This window comes from Anastrepha ludens, chromosome 2 (assembly GCF_028408465.1).
Source record: "Anastrepha ludens isolate Willacy chromosome 2, idAnaLude1.1, whole genome shotgun sequence".
Classification (NCBI taxonomy): Eukaryota; Metazoa; Arthropoda; class Insecta; order Diptera; family Tephritidae; genus Anastrepha; species Anastrepha ludens.
In genome coordinates, this window is record NC_071498.1 from 172759236 (window position 1) to 172781310 (window position 22075).

The 22075-nt window shown below is 38.6% G+C and overlaps 2 protein-coding genes across 2 annotated transcripts in view; one reads left to right on the forward strand and one right to left on the reverse strand.

Annotated features, from left to right (window-relative positions):
• The first annotated feature begins 2938 nt into the window (after positions 1-2938).
• On the forward strand, positions 2939-12394 carry LOC128860501 (beta-mannosidase-like). The gene is made up of 12 exons (XM_054098077.1): positions 2939-3129; positions 3188-3325; positions 6706-7060; positions 7122-7277; positions 7337-7433; positions 7504-7684; positions 7746-7856; positions 10458-10937; positions 11032-11453; positions 11531-11728; positions 11790-11972; positions 12030-12394. Exons 1-12 carry the CDS (start codon positions 3003-3005, stop codon positions 12291-12293), a joined length of 2712 nt encoding a protein of 903 aa, XP_053954052.1. The 5' UTR covers positions 2939-3002; the 3' UTR covers positions 12294-12394.
• Positions 12395-18076: 5682 nt separating this feature from the next.
• Positions 18077-22075, reverse strand: part of LOC128855864 (xaa-Pro aminopeptidase 2) — a 43695-nt gene continuing 39696 nt past the window's right edge. The window contains exon 11 of the mRNA XM_054091076.1: positions 18077-18692. Within this exon, the coding sequence (XP_053947051.1) occupies positions 18441-18692 (252 nt within the window). The 3' untranslated portion in view covers positions 18077-18440. The remainder of the gene's footprint in view (positions 18693-22075) is intronic.

Genomic DNA, 22075 nt, shown 5'->3' on the forward strand with positions numbered 1-22075 from the left:
AAGGACTTGGCTTCCCTTGGTGTGTCCAACTGGCGTCGGTTGGCACGAGAAAGAAAAGACAGGCACGCTTTTGTTAAATTCGCATAAACGGTTATCGCGCCAATTAAGGAGAAGAAGACGTTTATTTAACATAAGATGGTCTTCTATATTGAGTTGGATTTAGTTCTATGGCTGGTTTGGTTTTTGTTGACTAATTTACTTACTTCCATAATTAACTGACCAACTTCTAATCGCGAAAACTTATCATCTGCAGTCCAACCGCTATCGTCATGTCTATTTCCCCAAAACCAGCTTTTCTGAAACAATTTTTCACTGGCTGTGGACACATGCTCCCATGCTTTATATATATAATAAGCTGCATGTAACAAATTTATTGATTTTGAGAACTCCTAGGTAGAGTTTTTTAGCTGTCTGCTTATGAGGGAACTAAACTTGGTGGGGTAAAAAACAGTATTCACGTCCTGCTATGGGAGGGGTGTCCACTCAAAAAGAAAAGACTAAATTATTATAATATATTATTATTTATATACAGCCTAAGTCAGAAGAAAAAAACCGGTTGTTTTTTTGTAACTTCAAGTTATATTTTGTTCTGATTTTTGCTGTATAATAATCCCACTCTAGGGCTACGACGCTAGTGCTAACTCAGGTTAGTGTCAATCGAAACTTTCCTGTAAACGCAACCAAAAAAAATGAGTGAGAGGTACGCGAAGCGTTTTGAGATGGTATTTTTATGCACGCATTCGAAAGGGCCGAAATTATCTTACGGCTGCAAAACCGATTAAAAAATCAAAAAAGTTTGTTGTGATGTGGAATCAGTATACAAAAATGTTCATAATTTTTTCGAGCGCAGCTTGAAGCGAGTGACGACAAAAAAGCAGGATAAAGTGATCGCACAACTTTTTAAGCGGGATCCTTCTTTGCGACTACGCCAAGCACAATCAGCTCTTGCTAAAAAGGGAATGGATGTGAGTATCAAAACTATCGAACGACGACTAAAGGAGGCGAACATATCCCACCGTACCACATCGTCAAAACCACTACTCTCAGAAAAACACATTGAGAAACAACAAAACAAGAAAATGGTGTCACTGGACTGGCCTTCCCAGTCCCCAGACGCCAACCCCATTGAAAATGTGTGGGGAATTGCAAAAACGCATCTTGCCGGAAAACCAGTCCTCGATTTAAAGCAACTCGTACATTACTTCGGAACATCTGTTCCTCTTTGCCGACGAGCTACTCAGAAAAGCTGGTTCAAAGCATGAATAAGATGCCAGGCTATACCCGACAATGATGTAGTCATACGGCTTATTAAGTAATTGCGATTCGTAGTTTTGATCTTACTTTCATTAAAAAAAATTTAAATATATATCTTTCATACTTCATGAATAATCGCAGTTCCTTTTGAAGTGAAACTTCTTAGCCGTCGACGGACGAGCGAGAATGAAGAGTAAAATTTCAAGGCCATGCAACGTTTTGGGCATTTTCGTTCCACGAGAGAGAAAAAAGATATAACGTAGAGGAAAAGGAGAGAGGTGTATCTTAGATACACTTTGGGCTATTTTTCCTGAGTTTTTCCTTGTGGTTGCTAATTTCTAGTGAGAAACCCCACTGCCTACTTTTTGGCGCTTGTTTGTTGGTGCAAACTTGTAGAAAATATATATTATATATTTTTGGTGCCTACTTTTTGGCGTTATATTCCCTTGCTGCCTATTGTTTGGGGCGTTTTTTGGTCCCAATTTTTTTGGGGGGGTTTGGGGCCACTTTTTGGCGCTTATTTCCGTTTCCTGGCTAGTGCTTGTGCGTACTATAAAGTGCTATCCATTCCGGCGCAGGATTTATTGGTATTGCTTGCGGTAATTTGTGCCGTTCGCGGTCATTAATAGTGCTCCTGACTCTGAATAGTTGCAATCCGCCTTATACAATGCCCCGACCGCCTCGCTTGTCGCTAAACATAAGCAAATGCATCCTTGCAATCCGTTGAAGAAATTGAAAACTTGGGCGTTATTTTTCATTCCAAGTTGAATTTCCCTAGCCACGCCAGCCGTGTTATAAGGCAGCCTTATTCACAGCTAACATTCGTACACAAAAATTGTTTTGCATATTACCGCTCTCGTGGTTTATTGATTGACTTAAAAACATTTGATAGCAGATTTATTCCATCATATTCATTTATTATCAGTAATGAACTGGAATCTTCGACAGTAACGACAAATCTTGAAATTTGGCTTCTCGAGAATCATTTACGAGGCGAATGCTTCGATTTCTTGGGCATGTGCGGACTTAAATTTATTTTTCAATTGCTCCGGAGCTGATTTTACAAGGCCGTATGGCATCTTAGTCAACCATATTCAATCGCATTTTCTTAGTAATTATTAAAATATTGTGCATTAACTGTAAGAATGTATTCATTCAAAGATAAATAAACAAACAAACACATATATACAAACATACATATGATGGTGATTTGTTGGATATATGAAATTCGTAGACAGCTATGACTCACTATCATAAAATCTGTTTGTTTTAGTGAGTGCGTACTATTTTCATTTGTATTTGTAGTCTATTGTAAAAAGGTAAAAAACGCTTCATGTTTTTGGATTATAGAAAATTATAATTTTTTTATCATTCAAATGTTTTCTTAGACATTTATAAAATTTCATTACAACCAACTTTCTTCTTGTCATTTTCGGCGCCAATGCAGACTGCTTAGGCAGATAATCGATATGCGAAACAGCTGTTCTGAGCCTGCTGTTCTATCTGCAAATCTTTGAAAAAAAAATGTTTTTTTTATATTTTCAAATATTTTCCACACATTCAAAACTGCACTACGCTGAACCAAACTGCTTCACAACAACTGTTTTATTCCATATTTTCAGTCAAACCTCTTCTGTATATAAGTGGGCCGGCTCTGAGCAGCTTACCAGTAGTGATAATTTGAAAGTCTAAGTGATCTGTGCTTTAGTATTAAGTATTTTAAGTGTCCTTAGTAAATTAGGAGCAATATGATTTTAAAGAGGAATCCAGCCCTCGCCATCCTGAGCTTTGCAAGCTTTATCCTGGCTGCACACTCAGAATTAGTGGAAATTGTAGATCTCAACGCTAACTGGAGCCTTACAAATCAAAATCTTAGTAAGTAAATATTTAAGGCAACCCGTCAACGTTTGGTTCATCCTTTGCTTACTTACAGCCATTAGCAGGAGCAACATTCATCTGCCTTCTGGCGTCTATAGCGCACTGTACGGCGAAGACGTATTGAAATCCTACAATGACATCAACATGCGTTGGATATCGCTTGACAACTGGACTTATACGCGAATATTCAAAGGTTGTATGAATTATTTCTTACCCTTAATTGTCTAGTCCTTAGCGAAAAGAATGGCTTGTGGGGGAGTCTTCGTTCAATATGTGGTCTAAAATCTATGCTTAGAAAGATGGCCATAGAGTTAGTGCCCATATGAAAACTTTAACCGAGAATATTTGGTTACACTTTCAGCACCAAGTAGTAGACTTAAATTTTGCGAAGGCTCTTATTGTGCTGAATTCGAAACTGGTCCTAGAGTAGCCTCAGCAAGACAAGTTTTAAATATATGTAGTCTAATTCTGAGTTCAGATACGGATTCAACACTCAAAAAGCTTCGAAAAGTGTAGTCTGCATTTTTGTTAAAAATTTGTGTCGATCTGCGTTACTCTCCTCGATTTCAAGATTTGTGTGCCCAAACGTTAAATAAACGAAGTGGTGCTAAATTAATCATCCTATCGGAATGCGTTTAATTTTTGCAAATTCGTCGATCATATTTGATATTTGTGAACTAGCTGAAGTATACAAACAAACTTTTAACGGAGCGCGTAAAGATCAAAATAAAGATTTCTATCACTCAAAATATTTTTTTTTCATTAGTTCAAAAGTTATTCAAAAACAAAATTGATGAGGCTTAAGACTTTCATAGGCTTGCCTGTGAGTCGATTACAGGATCAGTGCTTATTTGTTCAGAAAAGCTTTTAAGCATAAATATCTCCAACAAGAAAAAAAACAGTAAGCGCTACCAAGGCCTTTCAATTCCAAAACTCTGACTGCCGATTTAGATATAATATAATATAACCACAATAGAGCGATTACATGCCAAGTGGAGCATGTAGTTTAAAACATTTTTCCAGAAATTGGTTAACTTGGGTATAATAAGAAGTAAGCTGCAATTTTGTATTTTTTGATTAATTTAGTCATTTTGAGATTTACTCAATTTTGGTGTACAGTATTGTAAGGTGAAATATCTTCGGTTCTTTTTAACATTTTTTCTAAATTTGTGGGATTCCGTTTTTGCTTCCTTTTTAAAAAAAATGGAAAAATATTTTTAATTTATGTTCCAAATTTTCCGAATTTTTTGTTTTGGTCATTTTCGAAAAATACCAAAATAGAGAATATTAAGAAAAGACTGAAGTATTTAAAAACAAACAAAAAACAACTTTCCAAAAAAAAAAAAGTTTACAAAAAAATTTGGTCAATTTTAGCCTACCAAATTTTTTTGTAAACATTGTTTTTTGGAAAAATGTTTTTTTTGTTAGTCCTTAAAAACCTTTTTCGGAAATAATTTTATTTTTTTTGGTAAAAATTATTTTTATAAATTATATCACAAAAAAAAAATGTTTCTCTAAAATGTTTAACAAACTTATTTTGTAGAATAAAGTTTACTTATTAAAAACGAAATTGTGGGATAAAAAATTGATTTACTTTTTCAAAAATTTTGAACAAAAAAATTTGTAGGATAAAATTTATTTCTTAACAAAAATGTTTCGAAAATAATTTTATTTTTTTTATAAAAGAAAAAACGAAAATAACTGATGTGTACGTATTTAAACACAAACAAAAAAAAAAATTTCCAAAAAAAATGTTAACACAAAAATTTTGTAGGCTAAAGTTAACTTAAAAAAAAACCTTTTTCTGAAATATTTTTATTTTTTTGTTAAAAAATATTTTTAAAATAGCTGGTGGCTCAAAATTTTTAAAAAAATTATGAAATAAAGTTTATTTCTTAAAAAAAATATTTGGAAAATTTTTTATTTTTTGTACAAAACTTTTGGAAAAAAAGAAAAAAATCTGAGGGAGACATTTAAAAAATAAACAAAAAAACTGTTTTCTCAAAATTTTGTAGGATGAAATTTACTTATAAAAATGTTTGGAAAATATTTTTATTTTTTATACAAAAGAAAAAAAACTGAGGTGGTATTTAAACACACACAAAAAAAATTTTTTTCCAAAACAAAATTTTTACAAACAAATTTTGTAGGCTAAAGTTGACTTAAAAAACCCTTTTCCGAAAAATTATTTTTTTGTTAAAAATTATTTTTAAAAATTATACCACAAAAAATTTTTTTTCTATAAAATGTTTAACAAACATTATTTGTAGGATAAAGTTTGCTTATAAAAAACGAAATTTTGGAAAAAAAAGTTTTATTTTTTTTTATTCAAAATTTTTGGAATTTTTTTTTCTTCCAAAAATGCAAAAATGAAGAATATGGTAAAAAAAGTTTAGGTGGTAGCAATTAAAAAACAACAAAACAAATTGTTTCTCAAAAAATTTTAACAAAACAAATTTTTAGGAAAAAGTGTATTTCTTAAAACAAATGTTTGAAAAATACTTTTATTTTTTGTACAAAATTTTTTGAAGAAAGGAAAAAAAATCTGAGGTGGTGATATTTATGAAATAAACAAAAAAAAATTTTTTTCTCAAACATTTTGTAGGATGAAATTTCCTAAAAACACAAAATTGTGGAAAATATTTTTATTTTTTTGTACAAAATTTTTGGAAAAAAGAAAATATCTGAGGTGATGACATTTAAAATATTAACGAAAAAAACTGTTTTATCAACAATTTTATAGGATGAAATTTACTTTAAAAAAAATATTTGGAAAATATTTTTAGTTTTTAAACAAAAGAAAAAAACTAAGGTGGACGTATTTCAATACAAACCAAAAAAAATATTTTCCAAAACAAAAATTTTACAGAAAAATTGTGTAGGCTAAAGTTAACTTAAAAAGAACCTTTTCTGACAAATTATTTTTTTTTGTTAAAAATTATTTTTAAAAATTATATCACAAAAATGTTTTTTTCCTAAAAAATGTTTAACAAACATATTTTGTATGATAAAGTTTACATATTAAAAACGAAATTTTGTAATTTTGTTTTTTTTTTTGGAAAAAATTTTTAATAAAACAAATGGGGACCCTTTGAAAAAAAAACCTTTTATGCCTCTTTTTATTTGTGTTAACGTTAAAAAAAACAATACTACACATTTTTTTTGACAAAAAACGAATCCTGAAGGCCTCCCAAATTGAATAAGTTTTCATTTGAGCCACCAAACGTCGAAATCGGTGTAGTCGTTGAAGCGGAATCGCGCCCCGTACGCAAAAAAAAAGTTTTTTCGAGAAAAACGCGTTTAAAGTTTAACGAAGCGGCTCCGAGCGCGCGCTTCTACCGGTTTTTCGGCCGACGCGCTCTCTCGTCTATACGCTGTAGCTCGTAAAATCAATTAGATAGGGAAATATCCTTTTGCCTACACATTTTTAAGACCTTAAGGATGAAAATAAAGCAATACAAAAAAATAAGGTTTTTTTGGTCGATTTTGACTAGAACCTCCCCTTAGTCTAATAGAATTCCTATGCATATACTCCCTACCTATAACTTACTTCTCCACTTCCCATTGGCACAGTTTCACGCAATCATTTACCCAAACATTTCTGCAATTTAACCTTCCACGGCATCGATACGATTGCTGAAATCCGTTTGAATAGCCGCGTTCTTGGACGCACGGAGAATATGTTCGTGCGCTACAGCTTCGATATAACCGACTTTCTAAGCGAAGAAAATATTCTCGAAGTGCAACTATTTTCGCCGATATATGCAGCAAAAAAACGTGCTGAGAACTTTGCCGCCAATGGCACCAACTATCCGCCGAATTGTCCCTCCGATCGCTTCCAAGGTGAATGCAACATTAATATGCTGCGAAAGATGCAAACCAGCTTCGCATGGGATTTCGCGCTGGCGGCACCTTCAATGGGTATCTGGTGAGTGCAAAGCGGGCAAGCATTCAAGTTTTCAAGCGTTGAATCCAATCGTATATTTCAGGAAAGCGGTAAATTTGGAGTGCTACGAGGTGGCTATCATACGCGATGTGGACGTAGTTATTAGCCGTACGAAAACTCACTGGAAAGCTGACATACAAGCGCACCTCGACGTAGGTGGACAAGAGGATTTCTTTGCAGAGCTGAAGTTTTACGCTTTGTGAGTTCACAAATGATGTTAGATAAGGAAGATATGTAATAAAAGTTAACTAATTACAGTGGCCTATTGGAAGAACCCCTCATCATTAAGGACAACAAGAACCAGCGAGTTTCACACAAAAATGCGATCATAACATTTTCACAAACTTTTACCTTGGTAACTGAAAGCATTTTTTTATTCACATTAATGGAATAAAACTTTTTACATTCTCTTTTTATGCCGCCAGAACTCGGTGTTACCTTGGTGGCCCAATGGCTATGGCAGTCAAGACCTGTACACCTTTAACTTTGTCCTAAATGCCTGGTTGAGTAAAGAAGGCGCGGTCGCAGACTCGCCAAGCGTCTCACAGAAGTCAATACGTGTTGGATTTCGTACAGTTGAACTTGTGGAACAAGAGATGACAAATCGTATGTTTTTTTAGGTAAAAAACAAAAGAATTTAATCAAAGTTTGTGCTTTCGCTTTGCAGGTAACGGCTACACTTTCTTCTTCCGCGTTAATGGCGAGGATATTTTCATAAAAGGCGCCAACTACGTGCCATCCCATATTTTGCCGGAGAAGATGCAAGATCCCAAGCGCCGTAAGTTGTGCCCAATAACTTTTTCTCCCACTAGTAGAAAGTCTCTATGAGTATTTTGAAATATTAAGGGAAGTAAAAAGTTCTGTCTATATTCTGCTAGACGTCTTTAGTGAGTAATATTTCACGATGAGTACTCGACATACGACAATTCGTACTTTTTTTTTGTTTTTTTGTCGGGGCAACTAGTACTACAACAGGTACAGCACACAGACAAAATTAATTCCATTAAACTTACCCGACCTCCGAAGAAATCTGAGTAGATCTTTTGGTGCCAAGGTGGTCGTTTCTTAACATATTAGTACCAAAGGCCTCCAGCCGATTCGAGTGAGTTCCGGGCAGACACATAGAAAATGGTTCGCCGTCTTATCGTCCTCTCCACAAGCTGAAGAGATGCATACCTTTCCCATGGGCTTCGCCCATTGAAAGTGGCCAATCATCAGTCCAACCAGCTGCCTACAGTCCCTTCCGCTTAATAACGGGAGGATCTACGACAGCCGGTCGGACATGGCAGGTAATATCAGTTTTGTTCATGGGTACATACTTCACGATAATCTAAATGGTTGACGCTTAGGGTTCAATGCCGTTGTGTATTACAGAGCTCCAAGAAGACGAAGCATTATTTAGTTCGCACTATGACCAAGTGAAAAGTCGGAGCAGGTGGTTAAAACACTTTGTTATATTTATGAACTTTTACGATATGAATGGTCATCGAAGACGAATGTCTTTGTTCGTGACTGCCATTTGATTGAACCCAAGTTCAAGCCCGCTGGGCGCATGAGGCATTAAATTGTTGGACATTTTTTTTATAATAGCGGTCGCAACTTAATAGATAGTGGCAAACCTTTGAAGGCTACTCATAAAAACCATCCTTTTGGAGACAACATACAACCTACAGTTTAGGTCCCTCTATTCGTGAAACAACATAAAAAAGTACAATATTCAAAAAATTGGAGGAGGAGCTCGGCACAACCTCCAACGCAGATATATACGTTATCCAATTCAGCAAAAACGCAATGCTTCCAAAGACTGCGTTCTGGTAATACCCATCTCGAAGGTAAGTACCACCTCGTAAACCAATCGTTGAAAATATCGATAGAATCAAGAGAAAATCATCAAGTGGAAGCGTCATGTGCGGAATTATTCCATTACTCAAGAGCTCTAGATTAACAGAAAATCGTTCGGAGCCATTTGCATACGGCTCGCCTCAAGAGGAAGCTCGCTTTCTAGTAAAAATCAGTCCTAATTCACGGAGAATCAGCTTACATAATCGCAAAGTAATCACAGGAGAATAATCCACTCAAATTCGATCAATTCGGACCTTTACTGTGAACAACTCACCAAATTGAAGCAGGCAACCAACCAAAAGCGACTAAGCGAAGTTCAAAAATAAGAAAGGTGTTGCGTTGCGTAACTCTTTCGATACACAAAAAGGGGCTAAACTTATTGTAGTAACTACCGAAGAATATCACTTTTGAATGTTGGAAGAATGTTTACTTTACCTACAAGATAGGTATAGGTGAGTCTAAATGCGGAAACTCGACGTAACAGATCCACCGTCGATCAATATTTCACTAACTGCCAGATTTTTGAAAAATTTTGGGAATAAAATATTAATTTACACTGCTTATTTGGAGATTTTAAACAGGCGTTTGATAGCTTGAACCGAGCCAAAATTAAACCTAAGCGTAGGTAAGAAATGGCATCCCAGCAAAATTAGCAAACTTGGCGAATATTACACCGGAAAACACAATTAGCAAAGCGCTTGTTCAAAACGACCTATCTGAGTGGGAGATTCCATTGCATTCGATATACAGTTCAGTCCTAAAATCAAGCGATTATTACCTTCTCAATCATTTGCAATATTTCCTAGATGGTACAAATATTCTCATCAACATCATCATCATCAATTCCTTTTGTCTCGAATGGCACAAAGAGCCACAGAAATAATCGAAGTTTACCTGCATGTTAGCAGCCGTAGCAACGCCCAGGAGCTAAAGATCGACCATAAAACAGTTTTGAGCAGTTCGCGCAAAAATTTTACGCAAAAATAATGGATTTCTTTTTCCCCAAACTAATGCAAAATTGGCGCAGCGAATAAGGTCCAGCGGCTACGTTGGCTGGGTCGTCCGAAAGGATACAAACGCTCCGGCTGTGAAAGTTTTCGATGCGGGACCAGCTGGTGGTAGCAGAGGAAGAGGAAGGTCTCCTCTGCGTTGGAAAGATCAGGTGGAGAAAGATTTGGCTTCACTGGGTGTGTCCAACTGGCACGCTTTGTTAAACTCGGCCAAAATCGCGTAAGCGGTTATCGCGCCAATTAAGAAAAAGCAGAATGCAGAATTGGCACTTACATCCTTTGTTGATTATTTTGACAAGCTCCTCCTCCGCTTTTGTGATATGAGTTTTGATATTTTCCCACAGTTAGCGGAGCCTTCAGTTTTATGCCGCCTCCGAACGGCAAATTTCTTATGGCGATTGCCTGCCTACAAAGCTGGCCACAAAAACTCTCACAACTTTTTACTTCACCCATAGACTATTTTTATATTTAAGTCAAGTATTACCTTTAATTTTTTCATCTCTCATTCCTCTTCCACTTTCTCGCAGTCAAACACTTGCTCACCTCAGCCAAGGAGGCACACATGAATATGCTGCGCGTATGGGGTGGCGGCATTTATGAATCGGATCTTTTCTACGAACTCGCCGACACATTGGGTTTGCTCATTTGGCAGGATATGATGTTCGCTGGCGCTATGTATCCTATCGATAGCGACTTTCTCACCTCTGTACGCACCGAGGTGCTGCAGAATGCGCGTCGCATCGCCTATCATCCCAGTTTGATCGTGCACGCGACCAATAGTGAGAACGAATTGGCTTTGGCCCAAAATTGGTATGGCACTTTGGTTGAACAGAAACGTTTCGAAAAGGAATATCGCGAATTATATTTGAATAACGTGATTGGACAACTGAAAGCCTTGCAACATGCGGCACGCATACCACCACTGATGTCCTCACCATCCGTAGGGAAACGTGAAGAAAAATTCAACTACCTCGCGCCTGATCCACAAAGCGCGCAATATGGCGATAGTAAGCTGATGTGCTTTATAAATCATAGTAAATGCTGATTTCTCTCACTCTCTCACTCGCTCTCTCTTTCTTCCTCTCTCTGTCATTCTTTTAGTACATTACTTTGTGGTGCACGAAAACGGCTGGAATGTCAACATCTATCCTACACCTCGCTTTGCCTCCCAGTATGGCTTTCAGAGTTTGCCGCGCAAAGAGTCTTGGAAACGCAGCATGGCTGGCGGCGAGAATTTAATGGAATTAATGCGTCATCGTCAACACCATCCCATGGCAATGCTACCGATTGTGAATCTGATACGCCCGAACTTACCGCTGCCGGTCACGAAAGACGCGCGCTACACGGATGCTCTCATTTATTTCAGCCAAATCGCACAAGCAATGGCTCTTAAAGTCCAAACGGAGTGGTATCGTAGTCTGCGAAACTCGGAACATCGCACAATGGGTGCGCTCTATTGGCAATTGAATGATGTCTGGGTGGCACCTTCGTGGTCCACTATTGACTTTTACGGCAATTATAAGGTAAAAGGCAGACAGTTGAAATATTTCTCACTTAAATTAAATAACAAACCTCTTTCATCATCTATCATCGCCATCAGCTCGCCTATTACTGGTCTAAAGAATTTTTGGCGCCTATTACACTCATCGCTACACCTGACTCCACCACTGGGGTCATCAATGTGACAGTGGCCTGCGATCAAGTCGAAGTCAGCACCGAAGGTATGCGCATCACAGTGCAACTATTCAAATACGACAACTTGACGGCTACGAATTACACCACATTTGATGTCTTCTTGGTAAGTTGCGCGCATTATTTGAATACAAAATTCCCTTATAACCGCTCATAAACCGATTTAGAAAAAAAATGCTGTTGTTAACGCTCAGACACTTGCCAATGACAAAATCTTCACAAATACTACCACCGAGAAAAATACCTTCTTGCAATTTGTGCTGCATAGTGCAACTGAGGAGCTCTCTTCGACCTACTACTTTCCGTCGTCCATTAATAAAGCACAGGGCATTAGCGATCCCGAACTCACAGTGAGTGGTCAAAGCAATTTTCTGATTCTTTTTGTAACTAATTTCGCTCTCTTTTAGTTTGATTTACAATGGAAGCACTGCGTCGACAATGGCAAGACCTACGAGAACGCCTACACCTTGAAAATTATGGTAAAGCGACCAGCTCTTTTTGTCTATATCGACATCATTCATCCGAAAGTGGGAAAGTTTAAGCTTTCACGCAACGGTTTCGTGCAAACCAAGCAGTCCATGAAAGTGGAGCTGGTGTTCACTGCGGCAGAGTGTATCATCCTACAAAATTCCAATGTCGTAATTAAAACAGTAAACGATTATAAGGTGTAAAGTGAAGCGGGCTAAGGGAAATAGTTATTAAGAAATATATCAAATTTGTATGCCCAATAGTATGAATAGAAGTATAATAAAGCAGAAAACTACTAATCGAAGATGCTGTTTTTGGTTAGGTATTCGGTTAAGCTGCTCCTGTAATTTATGGTGCGCGTCGACTTTGGACGTGAATTTAACATATTTCTATTATAGCTAACGACTTGAGCTTTCCGGTAGCTTCCTAAAATTTAATTTTCTATCGACCTTTTATAAAATACCCTTGAACAGGACGAGAAAAAGTATTTAAAAAGTTAACTTAAAAATATATTTCCTTCTGCTTTTTGCGTAATAGTCCCACTCAAGGGCTACGACGCCAAAGCTATCTCAGGTTAGTGTCGTTCGAAACTTTTCCGTAAACGCAACCAAACAGAAATGAGTAAGAAGTACGCGAAGCTTTTTGAGGCGGTATTTTTATGCACGCATTCGAAAGGGCCGAAATTATTGTTGTTATTTTAACAGTAATGATAGCCCTGTCAGTGTAGGGCATATCACCGGTCGTCTTCGTCTAGCTCATCTAGGGGTAGGCCCAGGAAACATGCTGTTTCGACAGGTTGGGTCCAGAGGGAGAGGGGTGTTAGATGAGTCGGTTTTAGGGGACATGTGAAGAGGTGGTTAGTGTCGTCCGGGTACCTTCACATGCCGGACATGTGTTTGGAATATCGGGGGCAATTCTGGATATGTAGGAGTTTAACCTGCTACAGTATCCAGAACGTAGTTGTGGCAGTGTTACACGAGTCTCGCGGGGAAGCTGGAGCTCTTCGTCTGCAATAGGTGGTGGTTGGACTCCGATTACGGCATTCACAGGACGGGAGTTCATGAAGGTGGTGACGGTCTCCCGGTGGATGTCGTTTATTGACTGTCTAAATACTGTGCGGTCCAGTAGGTTGCGGTCAGTTTTGTCCTGGATTTCGTCAGCGTAGTCTAAAAGGTGTCTCCTGACGTGCCTGGGAGGCGGCTCAGGCTCAAGCAGGTGTCTGCAGGGGTGAAACCTGCGGTAACATCCAAGCAGGAACTGCTTGCTGAGCAGTTTGTTATGCTCCACTACTGAGAGCATTTGTGCCTCGTTATGCAGGTGTTGAATGGGGGACATCAGGATGCAACCGGTCGCTGTCCGAATGGCGGTATTTTGACATGTCTGTAGCCGAAATTATCTTACGCCGCGGCTGCAAAAATGATTAAAAAATCAAAAAAGTTTGTTGTGATGTGAAATCAGCGGTATAAAGTGTACAAAAATCTTGATGACTTTTCCGACCACGGCTTGAAACGAGTAACAAAAAAGCAGGATAAAGTGATCGTCCAACTTTTTAAGCGGAACCCTTCTTTGCGACTACGCCAAGCACAATCAGTTCTTGTTAAAAAGATTACTTTACTATCGGGGAAGAGCTTTAGAGCAAACCTGCCGACTAAAGGTTCGCCATGAGAAGTCTTTATTATCCGGGAAGAGCTTTAGAGCAAACCTGCCGACTAAATAAAAGATTTTTTTGTATTTAGTTAGGGCAAATGACTGCCTTCCAACTACCAGGCTAAAACTGAATTGCCCGCCTTCTGATAGAATGGCTTTATTTTATACTTTTTTTTTGTCTTCTCATCAATAAAATAAATAATTACAACTAAACATTGTTACAAGTAAAAATCAATAACAAAATTATAAATTCATAAAAATACTATACAATAAAATTTTGCTTAGGCTGACTTAAATTTTGCTTAGGCAGACTTACTTGAGCTATGGTTTTGCTTTGGAGTGAGGTATCACATGACCGAAAAAATGTATTTGGTGTGTGCCATATGTTTACTTATGTTTTGGGTTTCAAAAAAAAAGGAAAAGAATTTCGTCATTGAAATTAAAGTGTTTATTTGACAACAATGGCATTGACATTGAAATGGTTTACATAATTTAAGTTTGAGTTCATTTACCTATTAAAAATATATTATATTTAAAGAATTCGAAAGAAGTTTGAAAGTGAAGTGAAGGTACTCTACAATAGATGTGAGTATCAACACCATTGAACGTCAACTGAAGGAGGGTAACATATCCTACCGTTTCACATCATCAAAGCCACTGCTCTCAGAAAAATACATTGAGAAACAACAAAACAAGCAAATGGCGTCACATTAATGGGCTGGCCTTCTCAGTCCTCAGACGCCAATCCCATTGAAAATGTATGGGGAACTATGAAAACGCATCTTGCCGGAAAGCCAGTCCACGATTTAAAGCAACTCTGGTGCTCTGTCGACGAGTTATGCAGAAAAGCTGGTTCAAAGCATGCCGAGAGGATGGATGTCAGGCTATACTCGACAACGATGGAGACTATACGGTTTATTGAGTAATTACGACTCGTAGTTTTGCACATACTTTCATGTCAAAAAAAATGACGAAGACTGTATTAACCGGTTCTGGTATCGTTTCTTTTCCCTTTTTTGTGTACGTTTCTATTTCTCAGTCAGCCAACAAGTAAACGTTGAACACCTAACACGTTAGTGTCAAAAGTAATTTAAGCGCAAAGTAAGTCATCATAATGGGCGTTTAAATGGAGTTCTTTTCAACACAAGATCACGTGAAAGAAGTGTTGATTATTATCACCGACTTTCTTCGGCCTTGGAGACTGATATTTGTCGTGGAAGTACAGATGCAGGTAACAATGATGTAGTGGATCCATTTGGTGGATTATGCGGAGGGTTTAATGAATGAGTCGACAGCTTTCTGGGCCCAGATACGGCATGCGGCTATCAAAGCAGCAAAGGTTACGGGAATGCTGAGCAGACTAATGGCAAATATCGATGGGCCAACACAAAGCAAAAGAAAGCTAATTATGACGGCCACAAACTCAATTCTCCAGCGAACGGCAGCGAAGTATGGGAATTGTGCTAAACTGCAAAGCCAAGCGCAAAGCATTGGAGCCTGTGCAACGAACAGCGGCACTCAGAGTTGCCTCACCCTACCGCACTGTGTCAGGTGCAGCACTTTTAGTGATCAGCGGACAGATACTCGTCGACCTCACGGTCCGGGAACGAATGGATACGTGGGACTCCAAGAAGAAACACGTCATTACTAGCTTCTCAGAATGGAAATGCCAAACCATCCAGCAGTGGCAAAGCCGATGAGACACTGAACCGAGTGAGGGATGGGTGGCGAAACTTATTTCATCAATTGGCAAATGGCTCCAAAGGAACTTCGGGGAAGTTAACTACTTCTTAACTCAGTTCCGGGCCGCAAATACTTCCGGAGATACCTAACCGATGGGCAAGGTAACCGATTCCAAGTGCATATACTGCGAAGCACCAAACAATGATGCTAAACATACTTTTTTTAGTTGCGACAGATGGCTCGCGCAAAGAAATGCTCTGAGGGAGCAGATTGGCGATATCGCGCCGAGCAACATAATCATGATAAATTTTCAACTCAATTTTTAATAAATATAAAATAAATATTAAAAAACAAAAAAATTCTGTCAGTGTTACCTTTTTTTCCACACAAATTACGTTCAACAATTCGTTTACATGGAAGAAAATGGCTAGCAACGGCCAAAAATAAAATTTTCTAATATAAAATAATTACAAGCGGGAATCAAATTAAGCGGAAGTCGCTTAAGGGGTTACATACGTCCTGCAGCGCCAGAAATGCGCTAAAAGAATAACTATTTTTAGAAGGGATAAGAATAGAAATGAATATATAAAAATTGTATACGTTGTTTATTGGTACTTAAACTTTATAAAAAAAAGTATTTTAATTTTTCTTTTCAAAAATTAGTATATAAAAATTCACGTGATCAGCAGCATAATGGAATAAAGTTGATCCACGGTCTGCATCATTTTTCCTTGAAATGTTGATGGATTTTAAAAAGTAAAAAAAAGCTTGCAAGTTATAGTCTGTCGACCCGGATTTTTTAATTTCGAAAAATTTTGTAATTTACGGCATTTTAAAAAAAGTATGCGTTTTACGTCATTACAATCAATGTCACACTTTAATTATGTTTATAAAATTTTTTAATAAAAATTACAAAAATCCGACTCTACAAAATATACAGAAAACACTTTTGAATATTAAAAAAACCGCATCAAAAAATATTAAAAACTGTATGAGTTATCATGCAGACCGTGCCGGAAAAAGTAGTTTCGAGAAAAATAAGTTCAAACTCTTAAGTGCATTTCGCTCGAGGCCGCGCGCATTTAAAGCCAGAACTTGAAACGAAGTTTTTAACTTATTTTGTTTACTAGCGTCTAATCTCCCATTCCAACTTCATATTGTATGCCTTTCTGATCGGTAAGCAATTGCTGTTGTTTATTTTTTACCAGTCGCCGAGATGTTCTGGCCTACGAAAAATGGCTGTAAAAACCGCAGTGATCTGTAAAATGCAATATGAGTACCTTGGGTCGAATGAAACCTCATGTAATTCTCCTGATAATTTTTTTGCAGACGAACTAGTGTGTTTGGTTTGACTCTCCACCTGATCTGGCCTCTGAGGAGGCTTCTTCTTTCTAGGACGTGAACATCGTTCACTCTTACTGCCTTTACGATCTATACAACGACGTTTTAATATTTTCGAAAATCACAAATAAGGCACACAACTGTTCGCTTCAAATGATCAAAAACAAGTAACCTTTAGTTTCATAAACCTTGGCATATCGACCCTAAACGTACTCTCACACTCCCTATACATACTTTAGAATAAGAAAAGAAGCGACAGGCTGAAAGGCTCTGAACGTAACGGTCAGCGGCCTCAAGCGAAGGACAGCTACCTGTGCGCATCAAACTCTCGTCGGGCAGTTACATTTTCTACCATAACTTTGTATCTATGGGGAATTTTTACAATCGACTTCCACAGAAATATGCCTTAAACTATAGAGAATAATAATCTGTAAAAAAACTCGATTTTTTTAAAATTCTGGACGTATGTAGCCCGTTAAGCAGATATATTTTTACTTCTCCATTTATCATTCACCGCTGGCGGACTCGGTAGTCTAGCGTAAATGCAAGTTTAAGTGGATTCGAAACCCACGTAAAGCACGGTCCTCGCGCTTTTCCAAATTTAAAAAAATCTCATTCCTCTAACCCAAAACTTATCCTTACCATCCTTTACATCCTTACTCCCGTACAATAGTCAGCGCATTATTTGCATTGTGGCTGCTAAAAATAAGGAAAAACCAAGAAAAGGACACAGTTACACATTGCATCAAGTAGCGCCAACAAGAGGATGCGGGCAGGTAATAGCGCATACACACCACTTTAGCGAAGTCCTCAACCATCTGTGCGATCCTTCTGCCAAAAAAATTTGACATACAGATGGCGCTCCAAGCAGTAAGAAGGTGTTGTGCAGCTACATCGGGCAGCTTCACATCTCGAGATGAGCCTTAGCTTCGTTCACGATTCGTTTCAATGCATTTCGATTCTCGGTAAGAGTTCTTCAGCCTCTAACACCCAATGTCTTCAAGTCCATTAGAACTTGTTCAAACGATGTTAATCTTGGACATCTTCGTACTTTAAGCACTACGGCACTACAGGATTGTTTGACACGTTTGATTTCTAGAGGCGATCATATCTCACGCAGGTCATATTACGCAGACCCATCGGAGTCTGTAGGACTTGTCGTATTTCACGATGTCCTCACTATTACACAACATACCCACAAAAAAGCAGACTTAGATGTGGGCTAGCCACTTAGTAATTTAAAAAAAATAGCTTAATTTATCCCACTGTAATTACCACTTAATTTTTAAATTTCACGCACAAACGTTCACTGTTTTTTTTCAATTAGTTTTTTATTACAAAAATAATACATTCAGTTTGAATTCACATTTCAACATGGCCACTTACAAGCACATATTTTATTTACAGCCTTAAAACTAAGCACAGTGAGAATTAGGCACATCATTTCGGTTAAACTTGTCCCCTTAAGAACAAGTCGTATGTATGTAAATATATAAATATATTTTAATCTGCACAAAATCTCTTTTACGTATTGATTTCCATTGACGAACTAAATAATAATTTCACTAAAAATTTAATGTTAGTCTTGGATTTACATTATTTCCTATTTCCACCTACAATACTAATAAATTTCAGAAAAATGTGTATTGTCTATTATCTACTATCGTTTCCACATTTCACTAGAGCAGCCATTTCAGGAAGCTGCCAAACACGGTTATGCCCAACAACAATGCCGGCACTGTTACCGTCAGAAAACTGCGCATTCGATTGCCTGCACCACGCGCCGCGCGGTAATCCTCTTCAGGCAGGTACTCGCGTATGTGACGCGTCTTGTTCATCATCCAATAGAAGGCCTGCATATTGCCCTGACGCTTCAATTCGCCACCCACGAATTCCCGGACTTTCGCATTATACTCGTTGAGGTAACGTTTCTAGGGAAGAGAAGAAAATCAAATAAGAAACAAGTTAATCCACAAGTGTCTGAAATTAGGCGGAAGCAGTGAATAAAATTGTTTTGGAGTTATGGACTGATTTTATGCAACGTCATGTGAAATGGTTCAAAAAGAAAACAAGCGCCTTGAGCGAAATCCTCGGCGAAGTGACAATCAAGTGGCGAAAGAACTGAAAATATCTGACCGTAGCAATCGCCGCAGATGGAAAAATTATCTCAAAGTTAAGCCTTACAAGATCCAAAAGACGCATGAACTCGCACCAAAGCAACAACAAGTCAGATTTGACAGAGCGAAGGAGTTGCTTCGCTTGGCCGAAAGCGGTCAATTTCCGAACCTTGTATTTTCCGACGAGAAAATTTTTCAAATTGAGCAATTCGTAAGCTCCCAAAACGATAGAGTTTATTTGACCGATCGTCCATATGAGAATATGAGTCATCGATTGGCAACCAGGAGGCAGCACCCGCCACAGTTAAAGGTTTGTGCCGTTGTAACCGCAGATGGGCGCTCCCCAATCGTTACCATCGTTTTCATCGAGGTCTGTCGTCAAGTTAAACATTATCGAGAAAGTATTCTGGAGGTTGCTTTGAAGACATAGGCAGACAAGCACTTCGGTGGCTGACCATGGACGTTTCAGCAGGGCTCGGCACCGTCTCACAAAGCTCGAATGAATCAAGAATGGCTAAAAAATAATGTTCCGAACTTTATAACGTCCACACAATGGCTCTCAAATTCACCAGACGCGAATCCGATGGATTATTCTTTTTGGGCCATTTTGGAGAGCAAGGTCCGAACTAAAAGATTCACCAGTCTCGAGGCGCTGAAAAAAGGCATTCTTCGCGAGTGGGCCGAAATGCCAGCAAGTCACATTCGGGCAGCTTGCGATTTGTTTCTGGACCGTCTCAAGGCCATAGTCAAGGCCAAGGCAAAAGGTGGTCATATCGAGCAAAAGTAAATTGATTCGTAATTCTGTATTACTTTCACAAATTTTTTACTTTGAATTGAATAAAAATAATTTTCCAAACTAAATGTATGGCCCCTTTAATTAGTTACACTTCGTGTGTCGGACCCCATGGTCGTAGACGGATGAGAACTGCTTACTCTGATGACGACCACTGCGAACGAACTAAGGATTACGATTTGAGGACATGCACCTGGAATGTCCGGCCCCTTAATGGGGATGGTACCTCTGCCCGGCTGGTTAATGTCCTCGTGAGAGCAAAGGCTGCAAAGCACTGATATTCAAGAGGTGCGACGGGCGGGGCAAATTCAGCAGAAATTCGGTGTTAGATTTACAGGGAAAGACTTCGTCGCCAAATACTTTCGTTCACTACAGTGAACGAGTGGCTCGCAATAATCCACATTAAAGCAAGATTTTTCAACATCTGGCTCATGTGCGCCCACGTCCCGATGGAAGAGAAGGACGATGCGACGAAAGATTCCTTCTATGAGCGCCTGGAATGCTCCTATGACCGCTGCCCCCGCCAAGGCACAAAAAACGTGCTTGGCGACTTCAATGCCATGCTGGATAAGGAGAGAATTTTCGGTCCCACAGTTGGAAAATTCAGCCTGCACAGCAAAACATCCGTCATGTAAGTCAAAAGCATTGCCGCAACGGATACAAAGCTCTGTGACAGCCCTATTATATTATATATGTTGCAGTAGACGGGTGAAAGCGCTAATCCGAGACGTACATAGGTCAATGATAAGTGGGCAACTGCTCACCGTAGATTTTGTCAACGGTACAATATTCGACGTTTACGTGATGCCCCATGCGAAAATTATATTCATTCATGGGTGCAGAATGGTTCCCGGCAACAAGTTCAGTGAAAAATAGCCCACGGCCAGGCTCCAGCCGCATAACGAGAACAAATGAAAATGTTGAACTCGTAGCTACAAGTTTGCATGATAATCCGCGTCAGCCCGTGCGCAAGGGGGCGGCGGCACTGGCGCTTCCAAAACCTATTGCACATGAAATATTGAGGAAGGATCTACGAGTTCATCTCTTCAAAATTCGAATCGTGCGATCGCTTAAGCCTAACGATGACATTTTCTGCATCTATGAAGCCCATTTTCATTTAAATGGAAATGTAAATAAGCGAAATTTCCGTTATTGGTCACCAAAAGAACACAACCCCCTATTAAAACATCAACAGCTACTTCAAAATCCCAAAGTTGCGGTTTTATGTGCATTGTCAAGCAGTGGAATAAATTGTCCACTTTTTTTCAATACGCGAGGGGCGCATATATATATATATACATATATTATATATAATTGGCGCGTAAACCCTTTCTGGGTGTTTGGCCGAGAGCTCCTTCTCCTATTTATGGCGTGCGTCTTGATGTTGTTCCAGAAATGGAGGGACCTACAGTTTCAAGCCGACTCCGAACGGCAGATACTTTTTATGAGGAGCTTTTTCAAGGCAGAAATAGACTCAGAGGTTTGCTATTGCCTGCCAAGGGGCGACCGCTATTAGAAGAATGTTTTTCTTAAGTTTGGTGTTTCGCCGAGATTCGAACCTACATTCTCTCTGAGTTCCGAATGGTAGTCACGCACCAACCCATTCGGCTACGGCATTCGGCGCACGTGCAGCGATAATTTTCTGCGAATAGTGAGAGAACATTTTTCCTTCAATACACTCACATGGGTTCAGCAAAATGGCGCCACGCCGAACACAGTCAAATAGCCCATGGCGATTGTGCATAATTTCTTCACTAACCAACTTATAACCGGTTTCGGTGACATATTTAGGCCACCTCGGTCGCCCGATCTTACCCCTTTGGACTTTTATATATGGCATTACCTCAAAAGTAAAGCTCATGAAACCAACTCAGCGATCATCTCAGCACTAAAAGACAGTAAAGTGTGATCAGATTGGAGGCCCCTTTCCAAAAGGGAATTTTCGATAGATCCCGCGTTAATATTGTCAAACTGAATACATAGTTTTTTCGACATTCATCGACGTTTCATCATGGAAAGTCTTACGCCTCAGCAACGTTTACAAAACGTACTAGTTCAATTACGAAAAACGAAGCGCTGTGAAAAGTGCTCATCGTTCACTCAGACTAATTTATGGTGTACCTGTACATAACTCCCCTTCCGAACGCACTATTCGACATATCATCGGCAAAACTGAGAATAATTTCACATTATTGGGTTATACTTGACCGATTAAACTACATACATCCCGAAGTGAAGATAATACTGCGGCTCTAAATGAGAGTTTTGCCGAAGACCCGGAAGAATCGATTCGACGCCAATCTCAACAACTTGACCTATCTTAAGGCAGTACTTGGGCGATTTTACGCAAAGATCTTGGTGTGAAAGTATATAAAATACAGCTGATCTTCCAAAGCATAACAAT